The 20,342-nt window shown below is 54.4% G+C and overlaps 1 protein-coding gene across 1 annotated transcript in view; it reads left to right on the top strand.

The window, feature by feature from the left end:
• The first annotated feature begins 11,062 nt into the window (after positions 1-11,062).
• The window catches only part of LOC140367203 (signal peptide, CUB and EGF-like domain-containing protein 1), a 68,415-nt gene continuing 59,135 nt past the window's right edge, over positions 11,063-20,342 (top strand). Inside the window, exons 1-2 of the mRNA XM_072453558.1 lie at positions 11,063-11,204; positions 18,015-18,131. Of these exons, the coding sequence (XP_072309659.1) occupies positions 11,063-11,204; positions 18,015-18,131 (259 nt within the window). The remainder of the gene's footprint in view (positions 11,205-18,014; positions 18,132-20,342) is intronic.

Here is a 20,342-nt window from a genome sequence, read left to right as displayed (position 1 = left end):
GCCCCAAACTTTTCACTTTATATGTAAAGCAAAGAGGAGAAGTAGGTGTAATAAATGATCGTGTCGAGGGCTGATCATCATCATCATCGTCGTCGTCGTCGTCGTCGTCGTCACCATCATCAGGTCCGAGCGCCACAAGCTGGCGAGAGGCCTATTAGTCTCGTAAGGCCGTGCAAAGCACGGCTGTGAAAGTGCGCACGTAGTGCGCACGAAATCGAGCGCGAAGCGCTCGCCCACTTCCAAACACTCACTAACGCACTCCTCCTCACGCACGCCCCGTGCAGACTAATTAGTAGTAGAAAATGGAACGTTACCGTTGCAAACGGGCGAAGCCCGTGCAAAAGTGCGCACTAAACAAGCACTTTACATTGGGATGACGACCCAATATAAAGCACTCATTTGCGCTAAGTAGCTCACGAATACGTTCCCCATCTCTTGCATGTTCCGTGCATATGAACATGTAATGCAAAAATTGAACATTATTACTGTATAGAGGGCCAAAAACACAAAGTGGGCGGAGCCCACTCAAAATTAACGAAAGTACCCGTCAGTGACCAGGGACCCACACCATGAGGTAGGAAAGCGCGAGCGCTTTCCGAAAATGTATAGTTTATGATATTTGAAAAATGGGAAACATTGTTTCTTCTTCTTCTTCTTCTTCTTCTTCTTCTTCTTCTTCTTCTTCTTCTTCTTCTTCTTCTTCTTCTTCTTCTTCTTCTTCTTCTTCTTCTTCTTCTTCTTCTTCTTCTTCTTCTTCTTCTTCTTCTTCTTCTTCTTCTTCTTCTTCTTCTTCTTCTGGACCAACCCCCCTATTTTTCACACCTCTAAAAATCGTGCCTCTCTACATTCTGGCTATTTCAGTAGATGTAATAAAAGGACAATTGCGGTGTGGCGAGGGCCGATCATTGCCGCTTGCGGCTATATTTATTCTTATTTTCTCTTCATCAGTGTGATTTTATCTGTCAAACAGACATGAAGCTTTTCTATCAATTTGCACTTATTAATATAGTCGATATAATTAACTTCCTTTGGAGTTTGTCGCTCTCCGTCACATTTCTGTTTTATTTAAAATATATACATCAAGACAAAAATACACATTTAAATGACTTATTTATCAAGCAGGCGTTCCCTCTTCAGGATTTGTGTTGGCGCTCCATCTACTGGCAGCAGAGGGAATGACGTGCTAATGTGAACACACAGATGTCATGGTTTATGGAGACTCCAGATCTGTGTGAAGCAGTGAAGCGACACACACAGTTGTACAACACTCACACAGTTGTACAACACTCACACAGTTGTACAACACTCACACAGTTGTACAACACTCACACAGTTGTACAACACTCACACAGTTGTACAACACACAGTTGTACAACACACACAGTTGTACAACACACACGGTTGTACGACACACACAGTTGTACAACACTCACACAGTTGTACAACACTCACACAGTTGTACAACACTCACACAGTTGTACAACACACAGTTGTACAACACTCACACAGTTGTACAACACTCACACAGTTGTACAACACTCACACAGTTGTACAACACTCACACAGTTGTACAACACTCACACAGTTGTACAACACTCACACAGTTGTACAACACACAGTTGTACAACACACACAGTTGTACAACACACACGGTTGTACGACACACACAGTTGTACAACACTCACACAGTTGTACAACACACACACAGTTGTACAACACACAGTTGTACAACACACACAGTTGTACAACACACACGGTTGTACGACACACACAGTTGTGCGGTTGTGCGGCTCATTTGGGTGTTTGTTGTTTTAGGCGCTCCTCGGCTGAACTTGATTCTTCAGCTCGGCCGCGTTTATTTGACTTTTCCTGGATTTAAACTGATTGTAGCGACTCCTTTTTTATGAGTTTAGTTTTTAAACAGTGAGAGGGAAACGACAGGCCCAGCGCGGCCCAGCGCGGCCCAGCGCGGCCCAGCGCGGCCCAGCGCGGCCCAGCGCGGCCCAGCGCGGCCCAGCGCGGCCCAGCGCGGCCCAGCGCGGCCCGTGAAGTGAACAAAAGGGACAGAAACATTTAGATAATTAAACATATAACAGACGAGTGCAACAAAAGACGTATCATTCAGTCCCTGAACACGAACACGGCCCCTGAACACGGCCCCTGAACACGGACCCTGAACACGGCCCCTGAACACGGACCTCGAACACGAACACGGCCCCTGAACACGTGTTCCAGACTCGGGTCCCTACGTCACATGAGTTTTGTTCTTATGGTTCCTCAGAGTCCTCAAGAACCAAACTATCGTGAGTATTTCAGAAGCACAAAAGTAAACGAGGCTTTACCTCATCGTCACGTTTGACCTCGTGAAGCTGGACCCTGCTGAGGGCCCGACGTTATGACCACAGCATCAGACTGTGCTGAGGGCCCGACGTTATGACCACAGCATCAGACTGTGCTGAGGGCCCGACGTTATGACCACAGCATCAGACTGTGCTGAGGGCCCGACGTTATGACCACAGCATCAGACTGTGCTGAGGGCCCGACGTTATGACCACAGCATCAGACTGTGCTGAGGGCCCGACGTTATGACCACAGCATCAGACTGTGCTGAGGGCCCGACGTTATGACCACAGCATCAGACTGTGCTGAGGGCCCGACGTTATGACCACAGCACCAGACTGTGCTGAGGGCCCGACGTTATGACCACAGCACCAGACTGTGCTGAGGGCCCGACGTTATGACCACAGCATCAGACTGTGCTGAGGGCCCGACGTTATGACCACAGCACCAGACTGTGCTGAGGGCCCGACGTTATGACCACAGCATCAGACTGTGCTGAGGGCCCGACGTTATGACCACAGCATCAGACTGTGCTGAGGGCCCGACGTTATGAGCACAGCATCAGACTGTGCTGAGGGCCCGACGTTATGACCACAGCACCAGACTGTGCTGAGGGCCCGACGTTATGACCACAGCATCAGGCTGTGCTGAGGGCCCGACGTTATGACCACAGCATCAGACTGTGCTGAGGGCCCGACGTTATGACCACAGCATCAGACTGTGCTGAGGGCCCGACGTTATGAGCACAGCATCAGACTGTGCTGAGGGCCCGACGTTATGACCACAGCATCAGACTGTGCTGAGGGCCCGACGTTATGACCACAGCATCAGACTGTGCTGAGGGCCCGACGTTATGACCACAGCATCAGACTGTGCTGAGGGCCCGACGTTATGACCACAGCATCAGACTGTGCTGAGGGCCCGACGTTATGACCACAGCACCAGACTGTGCTGAGGGCCCGACGTTATGACCACAGCATCAGACTGTGCTGAGGGCCCGACGTTATGACCACAGCACCAGACTGTGCTGAGGGCCCGACGTTATGACCACAGCATCAGACTGTGCTGAGGGCCCGACGTTATGACCACAGCATCAGACTGTGCTGAGGGCCCGACGTTATGACCACAGCATCAGACTGTGCTGAGGGCCCGACGTTATGAGCACAGCATCAGACTGTGCTGAGGGCCCGACGTTATGACCACAGCATCAGACTGTGCTGAGGGCCCGACGTTATGACCACAGCATCAGACTGTGCTGAGGGCCCGACGTTATGACCACAGCATCAGACTGTGCTGAGGGCCCGACGTTATGACCACAGCATCAGACTGTGCTGAGGGCCCGACGTTATGACCACAGCACCAGACTGTGCTGAGGGCCCGACGTTATGACCACAGCACCAGACTGTGCTGAGGGCCCGACGTTATGACCACAGCACCAGACTGTGCTGAGGGCCCGACGTTTTGACCACAGCACCAGACTGTGCTGAGGGCCCGACGTTATGACCACAGCATCAGACTGTGCTGAGGGCCCGACGTTATGACCACAGCATCAGACTGTGCTGAGGGCCCGACGTTATGACCACAGCATCAGACTGTGCTGAGGGCCCGACGTTATGAGCACAGCATCAGACTGTGCTGAGGGCCCGACGTTATGACCACAGCATCAGACTGTGCTGAGGGCCCGACGTTATGACCACAGCATCAGACTGTGCTGAGGGCCCGACGTTATGACCACAGCATCAGACTGTGCTGAGGGCCCGACGTTATGACCACAGCATCAGACTGTGCTGAGGGCCCGACGTTATGACCACAGCACCAGACTGTGCTGAGGGCCCGACGTTATGACCACAGCATCAGACTGTGCTGAGGGCCCGACGTTATGACCACAGCACCAGACTGTGCTGAGGGCCCGACGTTATGACCACAGCATCAGACTGTGCTGAGGGCCCGACGTTATGACCACAGCATCAGACTGTGCTGAGGGCCCGACGTTATGACCACAGCATCAGACTGTGCTGAGGGCCCGACGTTATGAGCACAGCATCAGACTGTGCTGAGGGCCCGACGTTATGACCACAGCATCAGACTGTGCTGAGGGCCCGACGTTATGACCACAGCATCAGACTGTGCTGAGGGCCCGACGTTATGACCACAGCATCAGACTGTGCTGAGGGCCCGACGTTATGACCACAGCATCAGACTGTGCTGAGGGCCCGACGTTATGACCACAGCACCAGACTGTGCTGAGGGCCCGACGTTATGACCACAGCACCAGACTGTGCTGAGGGCCCGACGTTATGACCACAGCACCAGACTGTGCTGAGGGCCCGACGTTTTGACCACAGCACCAGACTGTGCTGAGGGCCCGACGTTATGACCACAGCATCAGACTGTGCTGAGGGCCCGACGTTATGACCACAGCATCAGACTGTGCTGAGGACCCGACGTTATGACCACAGCATCAGACTGTGCTGAGGGCCCGACGTTATGACCACAGCATCAGACTGTTCTGAGGGCCCGACGTTATGACCACAGCATCAGACTGTGCTGGGGCCCGACGTTATGACCACAGCATCAGACTGTGCTGAGGGCCCGACGTTATGACCACAGCACCAGACTGTGCTGAGGGCCCGACGTTATGACCACAGCACCAGACTGTGCTGAGGGCCCGACGTTATGACCACATTATCAGACTGTGCTGAGGGCCCGACGTTATGACCACAGCATACCGACGTTATGACCACAGCATCAGACTGTGCTGAGGGCCCGACGTTATGACCACAGCACCAGACTGTGCTGAGGGCCCGACGTTATGACCACAGCACCAGACTGTGCTGAGGGCCCGACGTTATGACCACAGCACCAGACTGTGCTGAGGGCCCGACGTTATGACCACAGCACCAGACTGTGCTGAGGGCCCGACGTTATGACCACATTATCAGACTGTGCTGAGGGCCCGACGTTATGAGCACAGCACCAGACTGTGCTGAGGGCCCGACGTTATGACCACAGCACCAGACTGTGCTGAGGGCCCGACGTTATGACCACAGCACCAGACTGTGCTGAGGGCCCGACGTTATGACCACAGCACCAGACTGTGCTGAGGGCCCGACGTTATGACCACAGCACCAGACTGTGCTGAGGGCCCGACGTTATGACCACAGCACCAGACTGTGCTGAGGGCCCGACGTTATGACCACAGCACCAGACTGTGCTGAGGGCCCGACGTTTTGACCACAGCACCAGACTGTGCTGAGGGCCCGACGTTATGACCACAGCATCAGACTGTGCTGAGGACCCGACGTTATGACCACAGCATCAGACTGTGCTGAGGGCCCGACGTTATGACCACAGCATCAGACTGTGCTGAGGGCCCGACGTTATGACCACAGCATCAGACTGTGCTGAGGGCCCGACGTTATGACCACAGCATCAGACTGTGCTGAGGGCCCGACGTTATGACCACAGCATCAGACTGTGCTGAGGGCCCGACGTTATGACCACAGCATCAGACTGTGCTGAGGGCCCGACGTTATGACCACAGCATCAGACTGTGCTGAGGGCCCGACGTTATGACCACAGCATCAGACTGTGCTGAGGGCCCGACGTTATGACCACAGCACCAGACTGTGCTGAGGGCCCGACGTTTTGACCACAGCACCAGACTGTGCTGAGGGCCCGACGTTATGACCACAGCATCAGACTGTGCTGAGGACCCGACGTTATGACCACAGCATCAGACTGTGCTGAGGGCCCGACGTTATGACCACAGCATCAGACTGTGCTGAGGGCCCGACGTTATGACCACAGCATCAGACTGTGCTGAGGGCCCGACGTTATGACCACAGCATCAGACTGTGCTGAGGGCCCGACGTTATGACCACAGCATCAGACTGTGCTGAGGGCCCGACGTTATGACCACAGCATCAGACTGTGCTGAGGGCCCGACGTTATGACCACAGCACCAGACTGTGCTGAGGGCCCGACGTTATGACCACAGCATCAGACTGTGCTGAGGGCCCGACGTTATGACCACAGCATCAGACTGTGCTGAGGGCCCGACGTTATGACCACAGCATCAGATTGTGCTGAGGGCCCGACGTTATGACCACAGCATCAGACTGTGCTGAGGGCCCGACGTTATGACCACAGCATACCGACGTTATGACCACAGCATCAGACTGTGCTGAAGGACCGACGTTATGACCACAGCACCAGACTGTGCTGAGGGCCCGACGTTATGACCACAGCACCAGACTGTGCTGAGGGCCCGACGTTATGACCACAGCATCAGACTGTGCTGAGGGCCCGACGTTATGACCACAGCACCAGACTGTGCTGAGGGCCCGACGTTATGACCACAGCATCAGACTGTGCTGAGGGCCCGACGTTATGACCACAGCATCAGACTGTGCTGAGGGCCCGACGTTATGACCACAGCACCAGACTGTGCTGAGGGCCCGACGTTTTGACCACAGCACCAGACTGTGCTGAGGGCCCGACGTTATGACCACAGCATCAGACTGTGCTGAGGACCCGACGTTATGACCACAGCATCAGACTGTGCTGAGGGCCCGACGTTATGACCACAGCATCAGACTGTGCTGAGGGCCCGACGTTATGACCACAGCATCAGACTGTGCTGAGGGCCCGACGTTATGACCACAGCATCAGACTGTGCTGAGGGCCCGACGTTATGACCACAGCATCAGACTGTGCTGAGGGCCCGACGTTATGACCACAGCATCAGACTGTGCTGAGGGCCCGACGTTATGACCACAGCACCAGACTGTGCTGAGGGCCCGACGTTATGACCACAGCATCAGACTGTGCTGAGGGCCCGACGTTATGACCACAGCATCAGACTGTGCTGAGGGCCCGACGTTATGACCACAGCACCAGACTGTGCTCAAATGTGACGCTAAATGTGGAGGTTGCGCCGGGATTCGGACAGGAATCCACGACTAACGTCCTTCTATTAATCACGTGAAGAGTTACTCTCGGCTGACCGGGCGACAAAAGCGAAGAAAGGGCAGCAAACGAAGTTACTGTTTCATTTGAGGTTACACAACACGGAACGCCGATGCCAAAGCGTTTCCGAGCGGCCCCGAAAGGAGAAAGTGTAATCTTCTGACGATAATGAGCCAGATGAATGAGCGGCGTCTTTTGTGGCGCTGGAGGAGCGTGAAAGCTGGTTCGGTTTGGCTGGACGCTGATGGACACGGGAGTCTGGGTGAATAGAGTCCGGACCGCGATGTGACAAAGCGGGTTTTGTGTGAGCCGAGTCCGTCTCTGGGACCGGCCCCTAACAAGGCCCTTTAGCGGGGCCCACTTGCTGTGAGTGGGTTCAGCCTCGGAGCCATTTAAACGCCTCACTGTAGTTTAGAGTCTGGAGTTTGCATCAGACTTCACATCGAGCCTCGGGTCAGAACGTCTGGGCCGTGTCGTGGGTCCAAAGTGGCCCCTGAGAGGTTCTGGCTCCCAAAGTGGCCCCTGAGAGGTTCTGGCTCCCAAGTGGCCCTTGAGAGGTTCTAGCTCCCAAAGTGGCCCCTGAGAGGTTCTGGCTCCCAAAGTGGCCCCTGAGAGGTTCTGGCTCCCAAAGTGGCCCCTGAGAGGTTCTAGCTCCCAAAGTGGCCCCTGAGAGGTTCTGGCTCCCAAAGTGGCCCTTGAGAGGTTCTGGCTCCCAAAGTGGCCCCTAAGAGGTTCTGGCTCCCAAAGTGGCCCCTGAGAGGTTCTGGCTCCCAAAGTGGCCCTTGAGAGGTTCTAGCTCCCAAAGTGGCCCCTGAGAGGTTCTGGCTCCCAAAGTGGCCCCTGAGAGGTTCTGGCTCCCAAAGTGGCCCCTGAGAGGTTCTGGCTCCCAAGTGGCCCTTGGGAGGTTCTAGCTCCCAAAGTGGCCCCTGAGAGGTTCTGGCTACCAAAGTGGCCCCTGAGAGGTTCTGGCTCCCAAAGTGGCCCCTGAGAGGTTCTGGCTCCCAAGTGGCCCTTGAGAGGTTCTAGCTCCCAAAGTGGCCCCTGAGAGGTTCTGGCTCCCAAAGTGGCCCCTGAGAGGTTCTGGCTCCCAAAGTGGCCCCTGAGAGGTTCTAGCTCCCAAAGTGGCCCCTGAGAGGTTCTGGCTCCCAAAGTGGCCCTTGAGAGGTTCTGGCTCCCAAAGTGGCCCCTAAGAGGTTCTGGCTCCCAAAGTGGCCCCTGAGAGGTTCTGGCTCCCAAAGTGGCCCTTGAGAGGTTCTAGCTCCCAAAGTGGCCCCTGAGAGGTTCTGGCTCCCAAAGTGGCCCCTGAGAGGTTCTATCCCTCAAAGTGGCCCCTGAGAAGTTGTAGCTCCCAAAGTGGCCCCTGAGAGGTTCTATCCCCCAAAGTGGCCCCTGAGAAGTTGTAGCTCCCAAAGTGGCCCCTAAGAGGTTCTATCCCCCAAAGTGGCCCCTGAGCAGTTGTAGCTCCCAAAGTGGCCCCTGAGAGGTTCTGGCTCCCAAAGTAGCCCCTTAGAGGTTCTATCCCCCAAAGTGGCCCCTGAGCAGTTGTAGCTCCCAAAGTAGCCCCTGAGAGGTTCTGGCTCCCAAAGTGGCCCCTGAGAGGTTCTATAACCCAAAGTGGCCCCTGAGAGGTTCTGGCTCCCAAAGTGGCCCCTGAGAGGTTCTAGATCCCAAAGTGGCCCCTGAGAAGTTGTAGCTCCCAAAGTGGCCCCTGAGAGGTTCTAGCTCCCAAAGTGGCCCCTGAGAGGTTCTAGCTCCCAAACCGGCCCCTGAGAGCTTCAGCTCCCAAAGCGTCTGGCTCTTGGGCTCCAGGTGGACTTTAGCTCAGGGGGAGGAGCCTCCACAGCACAGCCAGATGATTGGACGAGAGAGAACACAGACTCAGGCCAAAACAAGAGGCAAAAAGCAGAAAAACAAAAGAATCATTTGTCTCAAACTCTGACTTGATCTCGAGCTAAAGTTCTGTGTTTCCACTGATGCTAACGACTATGTGGAGCCTTAGCAACACAGAGCTAGCAAAGCACCTTAGCAACACAAAGCTAGCAAAGCGCGTTAGCAACACAAAGCTAGCAAAGCGCGTTAGCAACACAAAGCTAGCTAAGCGCATTAGCAACACAAAGCTAGCAAAGCGCATTAGCAACAGCTGTTTCCTGTTAATGGCACTCGCTTTGTCAAGAGCCACAATCTGATATTTCAGGTCATAAAGTGTCTTTAAATAGCATTTTGTCACTATATTGGTGTTTTTTGCTGGTGGCGTGCGGGTGACGTGATGATGGCGTGCGGGTGCCGTGCGGGTGACGAGATGGTGGCGGCGTGCGGGTGACGTGATGGTGGCGTGCGGGTGCCGTGCTGGTGACGTGATGGTGGCGGCGTGCGGGTGACGTGATGGTGGCGTGCGGGTGCCGTGCTGGTGACGAGATGGTGGCGGCGTGCGGGTGACGTGATGGTGGCGTGCGGGTGCCGTGCTGGTGACGTGATGGTGGCGTGCGGGTGCCGTGCTGGTGACGTGATGGTGGCTTGCGGGTGACGTGATGGTGGCGTGCGGGTGACGTGATGGTGGCGTGCGGGTGACGTGATGGTGGCGTGCGGGTGACGTGATGGTGGCGTGCGGGTGACGTGACGGTGGCGTGCGGGTGACGTGATGGTGGCGTGCGGGTGACGTGATGGTGGCGTGATGGTGGCGTGCGGGTGACGTGCGGGTGACGTGATGGTGGCGTGCGGGTGACGTGATGGTGGCGTGATGGTGGCGTGTGGGTGACGTGCGGGTGACGTGATGGTGGCGTGCGGGTGACGTGATGGGGGCGTGCGGGTGACGTGATAGTGGCGTGCGGGTGACGTGATAGTGGCGTGCGGGTGACGTGCGGGTGCCGTGCTGGTGACGTGATGTTGGCTTGCGGGTGCCGTGCTGGTGACGTGATGGTGGCGTGCAGGTGCCGTGCTGGTGACGTGATGGTGGCGTGCGGGTGCCGTGCTGGTGACGTGATGGTGGCGTGCAGGTGACGTGATGGTGGCGTGCAGGTGCCGTGCTGGTGACGTGATGGTGGCTTGCGGGTGCCGTGCTGGTGACGTGATGGTGGCGTGCAGGTGCCGTGCTGGTGACGTGATGGTGGCGTGCGGGTGCCGTGCTGGTGACGTGATGGTGGCGTGCAGGTGACGTGATGGTGGCGTGCAGGTGCCGTGCTGGTGACGTGATGGTGGCGTGCGGGTGACGTGATGGTGGCGTGCGGGTGACGTGATGGTGGCGTGCGGGTGACGTGATGGTGGCGTGCGGGTGACGTGATGGTGGCGTGCGGGTGACGTGACGTGGTGCGCGGGTGACGTGATGGTGGCGTGTGGGTGACGTGATAGTGGCGTGCGGGTGATGTGCGGGTGCCGTGCTGGTGACGTGATGGTGGCGTGCGGGTGCCGTGCTGGTGACGTGATGGTGGCGTGCAGGTGCCGTGCTGGTGACGTGATGGTGGCGTGCGGGTTCCGTGCTGGTGACGTGATGGTGGCGTGCAGGTGCCGTGCTGGTGACGTGATGGTGGCGTGCGGGTGACGTGATGGTGGCGTGCGGGTGACGTGATGGTGGCGTGCGGGTTCCGTGCTGGTGACGTGATGGTGGCGTGCAGGTGCCGTGCTGGTGACGTGATGGTGGCGTGCGGGTGACGTGATGGTGGCGTGCGGGTGACGTGATGGTGGCGCCTGACAGTCAGGTGACAGTCACGGGGTCACGTCCGTCCCGTGCCGTAAACTGCGGTGTAATGAGAGTGTCATGTCGTCCACAGATGGGATGAACTGCATGAACAAAGACCACGGCTGTGCCCACATCTGCAGGGAGGCGGCAGGGAAAGGGGGCGTGTCCTGCGAGTGTCGCCCGGGCTTCGAACTCGCCAAGAACCAGAAGGACTGCACACGTGAGTGACCGGCGCTGTGAACAGGTTTAAAGAGAACTGTGGAACCTTTGTAGAGGCGCGGCCCTCACCTGCCTCAGTGCTTCACCTGGAACAGCATCAACTTTTCTTTTATTCAATTCCACAAGAAAATAAACTTTATGCCATTTATGCCATTTATGCCAGTCATGGACATGAGTCATGGAGAGGAGGTCAGAGGAGGTCAGCGGAGGTCAGAGGAGGTCATCGGAGGTCACCGGAGGTCAGAGGAGGTCACCAGAGGTCAGAGGAGGTCACCGGAGGGGAGAGGAGGCCAGAGGAGGTCAGCGGAGGTCAGGGGAGGTGAGGGGAGGTGAGGGGAGGTCAGGGAGGTCAGGGGAGGTGAGGGGAGGTGAGGGGAGGTCAGGGGAGGTCAGGGGAGGTCAGGGGGGCGTGGGGAGGCTAGGGGAGGTCCGAGCTTTTTCGTTTGTAGACTCTGCTTCTCCATTGGCCACAAGAGGAGCACTTTTATTGGCCGAATAGGCCTTAGTCTTTGGACCACATCTGTAATGATGAAGGGGTGAGGAGTGAAGGAGTGAGGATTGAGGAGTGAAGGAGTGAAGGTGTGAGGAGTGAAGGAGTGAGGAGTGAAGGAGTGAAGGAGTGAGGAGTGAAGGAGTGAGGATTGAGGAGTGAAGGAGTGAGGAGTGAAGGTGTGAGGAGTGAAGGAGTGAAGGAGTGAGGAGTGAAGGAGTGAAGGAGTGAAGGAGTGAAGGTGTGAGGAGTGAAGGTGTGAGGAGTGAAGGAGTGAAGTGGTGAGGAGTGAAGTGGTGAGGAGTGAAGGAGTGAGGAATGAAGTGGTGAGGAGTGAAGGAGTGAGGAGTGAAGGAGTGAGGAGTGAAGGAGTGAAGGAGTGAAGGAGTGAGGAGTGAAGGAGTGAGGAGTGAAGGTGTGAGGAGTGAAGGAGTGAAGGAGTGAAGGTGTGAGGAGTGAAGGTGTGAGGAGTGAAGGTGTGAGGAGTGAGGAGTGAAGGTGTGAGGAGTGAAGGTATGAGGAGTGAAGGAGTGAGGAGTGAAGGTGTGAGGAGTGAAGGAGTGAAGGAGTGAAGGTGTGAGGAGTGAAGGTGTGAGGAGTGAAGGTGTGAGGAGTGAGGAGTGAAGGTGTGAGGAGTGAAGGTATGAGGAGTGAAGGCGTGAGGAGTGAAGTGGTGAGGAGTGAGGAGTGAAGGAGTGAAGGAGTGAGGAGTGAAGGAGTGAAGGAGTGAAGGAGTGAGGAGTGAAGGAGTGAGGAGTGAAGGTGTGAGGAGTGAAGGTGTGAGGAGTGAAGGTGTGAGGAGTGAGGAGTGAAGGAGTGAGGAGTGAAGTGGTGAGGAGTGAGGAGTGAAGGAGTGAGGAGGTCAGACTAGGGACTTGAGGCCTTGATAATTGGCCAGACACATAAATAAATCTAAATCTGTTGAAACATCTTTGAATAAACCTGGGACTGAAATTGTTCGATGGAGTTAAATGTGGACGAGCTCCTGGGAAACAACTATGTCCAGAACCATGTCCAGAACCACGTCCAGAACCATGTCCGGAACCATGTCCAGAACCATGTCCAGAACCACGTCCGGAACCACGTCCAGAACCACGTCCAGAACCATGTCCAGAACCACGTCCAGAACCACGTCCAGAACCATGTCCGGAACCATGTCCAGAACCATGTCCAGAACCACGTCCAGAACCATGTCCGGAACCACGTCCACAACCATGTCCAGAACCACGTCCAGAACCACGTCCAGAACCATGTCCGGAACCATATCAGGAACCACGTCCAGAACCACGTCCAGAACCATGTCCAGAACCACGTCCAGAACCATGTCCGGAACCATGTCCGGAACCACGTCCGGAACCACGTCCAAAACCACGTCCGGTACCATGTCCAGAACCACGTCCGGAACCATGTCCAGAACCATGTCCAGAACCACGTCCAGAACCACGTCCGGAACCACGTCCAGAACCACGTCCAGAACCATGTCCAGAACCACGTCCAGAACCACGTCCAGAACCATGTCCGGAACCATGTCCAGAACCATGTCCAGAACCACGTCCAGAACCATGTCCGGAACCACGTCCACAACCATGTCCAGAACCACGTCCAGAACCACGTCCAGAACCATGTCCGGAACCATATCAGGAACCACGTCCAGAACCACGTCCAGAACCATGTCCAGAACCACGTCCAGAACCATGTCCGGAACCATGTCCGGAACCACGTCCGGAACCACGTCCAGAACCACGTCCGGAACCATGTCCAGAACCACGTCCGGAACCACGTCCAGAACCATGTCCAGAACCACGTCCAGAACCACGTCCGGAACCACGTCCAGAACCACGTCCAGAACCATGTCCAGAACCACGTCCAGAACCACGTCCAGAACCATGTCCGGAACCATGTCCAGAACCATGTCCAGAACCACGTCCAGAACCATGTCCGGAACCACGTCCACAACCATGTCCAGAACCACGTCCAGAACCACGTCCAGAACCATGTCCGGAACCATATCAGGAACCACGTCCAGAACCACGTCCAGAACCATGTCCAGAACCACGTCCAGAACCATGTCCGGAACCATGTCCGGAACCACGTCCGGAACCACGTCCAGAACCACGTCCGGAACCATGTCCAGAACCATGTCCAGAACCACGTCCAGAACCATGTCCGGAACCACGTTCGGAACCATGTCCGGAACCATGTCCAGAACCACGTCCAGAACCACGTCCGGAACCATGTCCGGAACCATGTCCGGAACCATGTCCAGAACCACGTCCAGAACCATGTCCGGAACCATGTCCGGAACCATGTCCAGTCATTAGTCCAGAACCACGTCCAGAACCATGTCCAGAACCACGTCCAGAACCACGTCCAGAACCATGTCCGGAACCATCTCAGGAACCACGTCCAGAACCACGTCCAGAACCATGTCCAGTCTTTAGTCCAGAACCACGTCCAGAACCACGTCCAGAACCATGTCCAGTCATTACTCCAGAACCATGTCCAGTCATTAGTCCAAAACCACATCCAGAACCACGCCCAGAACCACGTCCGGAACCACGTCCAGAACCACGTCCAGAACCACGTCCAGAACCACGTCCAGAACCATGTCCGGAACCATGTCCGGAACCATGTCCAGTCATTAGTCCAGAACCACGTCCAGAACCATGTCCAGAACCACGTCCAGAACCACGTCCGGAACCATGTCCGGAACCATGTCCGGAACCATGTCCAGAACCACGTCCAGAACCATGTCCGGAACCATGTCCGGAACCATGTCCAGTCATTAGTCCAGAACCACGTCCAGAACCATGTCCAGAACCACGTCCAGAACCACGTCCAGAACCATGTCCGGAACCATATCAGGAACCACGTCCAGAACCACGTCCAGAACCATGTCCAGTCATTAGTCCAGAACCACGTCCAGAACCACGTCCAGAACCATGTCCAGTCATTACTCCAGAACCATGTCCAGTCATTAGTCCAAAACCACATCCAGAACCACGTCCAGAACCACGTCCGGAACCACGTCCAGAACCACGTCCAGAACCATGTCCAGAACCACGTCCAGAACCACGTCCAGAACCATGTCCGGAACCATGTCCAGAACCATGTCCAGAACCACGTCCAGAACCATGTCCGGAACCACGTCCACAACCATGTCCAGAACCACGTCCAGAACCACGTCCAGAACCATGTCCGGAACCATATCAGGAACCACGTCCAGAACCACGTCCAGAACCATGTCCAGAACCACGTCCAGAACCATGTCCGGAACCATGTCCGGAACCACGTCCGGAACCACGTCCAGAACCACGTCCGGAACCATGTCCAGAACCACGTCCGGAACCACGTCCAGAACCACGTCCGGAACCACGTCCAGAACCACGTCCAGAACCATGTCCAGAACCACGTCCAGAACCACGTCCAGAACCATGTCCGGAACCATGTCCAGAACCATGTCCAGAACCACGTCCAGAACCATGTCCGGAACCACGTCCACAACCATGTCCAGAACCACGTCCAGAACCACGTCCAGAACCATGTCCGGAACCATATCAGGAACCACGTCCAGAACCACGTCCAGAACCATGTCCAGAACCACGTCCAGAACCATGTCCGGAACCATGTCCGGAACCACGTCCGGAACCACGTCCAGAACCACGTCCGGAACCATGTCCAGAACCACGTCCGGAACCATGTCCAGAACCACGTCCAGAACCATGTCCAGAACCACGTCCAGAACCACGTCCGGAACCATGTCCGGAACCATGTCCGGAACCATGTCCAGAACCACGTCCAGAACCATGTCCGGAACCATGTCCGGAACCATGTCCAGTCATTAGTCCAGAACCACGTCCAGAACCATGTCCAGAACCACGTCCAGAACCACGTCCAGAACCATGTCCGGAACCATATCAGGAACCACGTCCAGAACCACGTCCAGAACCATGTCCAGTCTTTAGTCCAGAACCACGTCCAGAACCACGTCCAGAACCATGTCCAGTCATTACTCCAGAACCATGTCCAGTCATTAGTCCAAAACCACATCCAGAACCACGCCCAGAACCACGTCCGGAACCACGTCCAGAACCACGTCCAGAACCACGTCCAGAACCACGTCCAGAACCATGTCCGGAACCATGTCCGGAACCATGTCCAGTCATTAGTCCAGAACCACGTCCAGAACCATGTCCAGAACCACGTCCAGAACCACGTCCGGAACCATGTCCGGAACCATGTCCGGAACCATGTCCAGAACCACGTCCAGAACCATGTCCGGAACCATGTCCGGAACCATGTCCAGTCATTAGTCCAGAACCACGTCCAGAACCATGTCCAGAACCACGTCCAGAACCACGTCCAGAACCATGTCCGGAACCATATCAGGAACCACGTCCAGAACCACGTCCAGAACCATGTCCAGTCATTAGTCCAGAACCACGTCCAGAACCACGTCCAGAACCATGTCCAGTCATTACTCCAGAACCATGTCCAGTCATTAGTCCAAAACCACATCCAGAACCACGCCCAGAACCACGTCCGGAACCACGTCCAGAACCACGTCCAGAACCACGTCCAGAACCATGTCCGGAACCATGTCCGGAACCATGTCCAGTCATTAGTCCAGAACCACGTCCAGAACCATGTCCAGAACCACGTCCAGAACCACGTCCAGAACCACGTCCAAAACCACATCCAGAACCATGTCGAGAACCACGTCCAGAACCACGTCCAGAACCATGTCCAGAACCATGTCCAGAACCATGTCCAGTCATTAGTCCAGAACCATGTCCAGAACCACATCCAGAACCATGTCCAGAACCATGTCCAGAACCACGTCCAGTCATTAGTCCAGAACCATGTCCAGAACCACGTCCAGAACCATGTCCATAACCATGTCCATAACCACGTCCAGAACCACGTCCAGAGAGTGGGGCTCCTGAGAGTGGGGCTCCTGAGAGTGGGGCTCCTGAGAGTGGGGCTCCACATAATCCCCGTTTCACCCACACAATCCCCCATTTCACCCACACAATCCCCCGTTTCACCCACACAATCCCCGTTTCACCCACACAATCCCCCGTTTCACCCACATAATCCCCGTTTCACCCACACAATCCCCCATTTCACCCACACAATCCCCCGTTTCACCCACATAATCCCCGTTTCACCCACACAATCCCCCATTTCACCCACACAATCCCCCGTTTCACCCACATAATCCCCGTTTCACCCACACAATCCCCCATTTCACCCACACAATCCCCCGTTTCACCCACATAATCCACACATGAGGAGCCAGAGATGAATAAATGGAGAAACCAGGAGAGCGGCGCCTCGGAAGCTCAACAATCAAAGCCTCAGTGGAAAACAGACAAGCTAATCATGTTAGCATGGCGGCTAACGAGCCCAGCACGCTTCCCGAAAGCCCGCCCCCCACTGCTAAGCCAAGTCTCCAGGGCTTGTCCCTATCAGAAGGAGGAGAGGACATAACTTTACAACAGGTGGCCCTTATGTTGCGTGAGGTCAGAGCTGGGAACAACAGTGGCTTCAGAATGGAAGCATATACAGTGGGGGGGGGAAGGGGGCGGAGCAGCACATTTAGCAGTAGTAACTCTGCGGACGGAGAACAAGACTGTGAAAAGTAAGATTCTGAATTTGGAATCCAGGTCCCCAGGAACCTATTTCACACTTATGGGAGTCCCAGAGGGTGAGGAGGGGGACAAGACCGAAGGCTTCCTCCAGAAGGTGGTCCCAGAGCTTCCTGGACTGGCATTACAGTCCCTCCCATTACAGTTACGGCCCCTCCCATTACAGTTAGGGCCCCTCCCATTACAGTTACGGTCCCTCCCATTACAGTTAGGGCCCCTCCCATTACAGTTACGGGCCCTCCCATTACAGTTACGGTCCCTCCCATTACAGTTAGGGCCCCTCCCATTACAGTTACGGGCCCTCCCATTACAGTTACGGTCCCTCCCATTACAGTTAGGGCCCCTCCCATTACAGTTAGGGCCCCTCCCATTACAGTTACGGTCCCTCCCATTACAGTTAGGGCCCCTCCCATTACAGTTAGGGCCCCTCTCATTACAGTTAGGGCCCCTCTCATTACAGTGTGCAGCAGTACTTAAGATAGCTTATGATCAAAGTTTGGCCCCGAACAGACTTCAGATTTAACGTCTGGATAGAAGAAGAAATCATGTATGAATTAGAATGTGTTGTAATTATAATATTCTAAAGTGCTCATGATGATGTTTGCAGAGTTTGTTCTTATGTTTGTACAAATGTGTTTGTAAGAATGCTTTGGTTTCTCTGTTTTGTCAGTGACATGTAACTATGGAAACGGAGGCTGCCAGCACACGTGTGACGACACCGACACGGGCCCCGTGTGCGGCTGTCACCAGAAGTATGCGCTGCACTCGGACAGTAAGACCTGCATCGGTGAGTGAGCTGCAGGAGTCGCTCTGTGGGTTAAAGGTCATTCTCTTTAACGAGCCTCGGCTCGTTTGTACCTTGTGTAAATGTACACAGTAATTAACTGTATCAAAATAGCTGTGGAGTTTTCTACTACTTTGATCAGAGGAACACTCTTGGTCCAGCAGAACAATGACATCAGTCAAATTAACTATTTCATCATCTGCAGTAGAGGTCAGGATAATTACTGTACGACTCATAGTATCACTCATCTGACAATGTTTTAAGTCTAAATCATGACTAAATGGGATTCAGTCTGACTGAAACCAGGACTTGACCCGGTCTGACCTTATAGAGCTGATGACATCACAACATTCAGACTTTTAGCAGTGAGAGTTTTGAATGCCAAGGGTCAGTAATGGTGCTAAGGTCAGAAGCTGCTACAGTCTAATAACAAATAAAGTCTACAATACTACTAAATACTGAGTTTGTACCTGACATAACGAAATTAGTTGTTGTGTCCTTTATCTCCCCCTGCCGCTAGCTAAAACACTCGCTCAGTCGCAGTCCACAGTCGCAGCACCAGAAAAAGATCATAATCGTCTGGACTCAGAGTCATTCTCAATCTGTGGATCTAGTCTCAGATCTCAGATGTATTCTACTCTGAGGGGAGTTCTCTTCTTTAGTGTAGATATTACACAAAGTAGTAGTACTTGTATATTATCATTACTCACCACTGACACACACATGTTTGCCCCTCACTGCTAAGGCTGTGGAGACCCCGCCCACACTGTGTGAGCGGGACAAGAGCAGCCATGACTCTGCCATGACTCTGTGACTAACCCTCCCTTTGCAGCCGGACCCTCGTCGTGCTGGGACCCTCGAGGACAGGACCTGTGTACTGTCTGTCTCTGTCCTCTTCCCCCTGATAGAAAAGGCCTCCCCACTCCCCGTGTCCCCCTCCTGTGGCTCCTCCTCTCTCTGGGTACAGCCGGATTGCCTGTGTTGTCTGGGGGTCTGTGGGTGGGGGCTCAGGACCACAGGGACCATCTCAATTGCAGCCTGATCTTAGGTAGAGCTCCACAAAGCCCATGTAACCTTCACTCTCCTGTCGCTGCTCATTTCATCTGACCACAGTGAACAGGACTGGGCCGAGGCCTCTAGACACGCCTCTGGACACGCCTCTGGACACGCCTCTGGGTTCTTCACCTTCTCCTGTTTGAGAACATCTTAGGCCTAAGACAGCAGTGATCAGCAGATCAGTTACAAAACATTGACCTTTTCACACTGGTCAAATATCCAAAATGATTCACACTTTAGTGGGGAGTGTTCGCCGAACGCAGAGCGGTTACGCTGCTTGATTTTAATCACTTTCCACGTCCCACGCAGGTCCTGAACCAACTAATACTTTAGTTTGTTCATTTCTTTGTATTCGCTCAGTTGTGACTGTGTTCTGCTGAAGCTCCGCTAAAGTTTGGCTCACCAGATTGAGAGTGTCAGAGTGAAAGTGTCCAGATTTACACTGTCCAGAGTGAGAGTGTCCAGAGTGAGAGTGTCCAGAGTGAGACTGTCCAGAGTGAGAGTGTCCAGAGTGAGACTGTCCAGAGTGAGAGTGTCCAGAGTGAGACTGTCCAGAGTGAGAGTGTCCAGAGTTACACTGTCCAGAGTGAGAGTGTCCAGAGTGAGAGTGTCCAGAGTTACACTGTCCAGAGTGAGACTGTCCAGAGTGAGACACAGATCAAACCTACAGAGCTCTGGATTGTGACCCCACAGAGCATTTTAACAGATCCTAAATATCAAGATTTGAATTGCTTTAAAGCCGTAAAGGTAAATTCATACTTCATAAGAGGAACTAGAAGAATATTCTTGCAGAGCTTAAAGAACAAAATGTCATTTTATTCTTGAACTTTGGCAACTTCACCATCACTTTCACCATCGCTTTCACCATCGCGTTCACCATCACATTCACCATCGCTTTCATCATCGCTTTAATCATCGCTTTAATCATCGCTTTCACCATCACTTTCACCATCACATTCACCATCACATTCACCATCACTTTCACCATCACTTTCACCATCACATTCACCCTCGCTTTCATCATCGCTTTCATCATCGCTTTCACCATCACTTTCACCATCACATTCACCATCACATTCACCATCACTTTCACCATCACTTTCACCATCACATTCACCCTCGCTTTCATCATCGCTTTCATCATCGCTTTCACCATCA

Source organism: Eucyclogobius newberryi, unplaced genomic scaffold (assembly GCF_026437365.1).
Source record: "Eucyclogobius newberryi isolate DKJ021-1_F unplaced genomic scaffold, fEucNew1.0.hap1 SCAF_2, whole genome shotgun sequence".
NCBI lineage: Eukaryota > Metazoa > Chordata > Actinopteri > Gobiiformes > Gobiidae > Eucyclogobius > Eucyclogobius newberryi.
The sequence above is the reverse complement of the archived record's forward strand: the minus strand, read 5'-3'. Positions and strand labels throughout refer to the sequence as shown.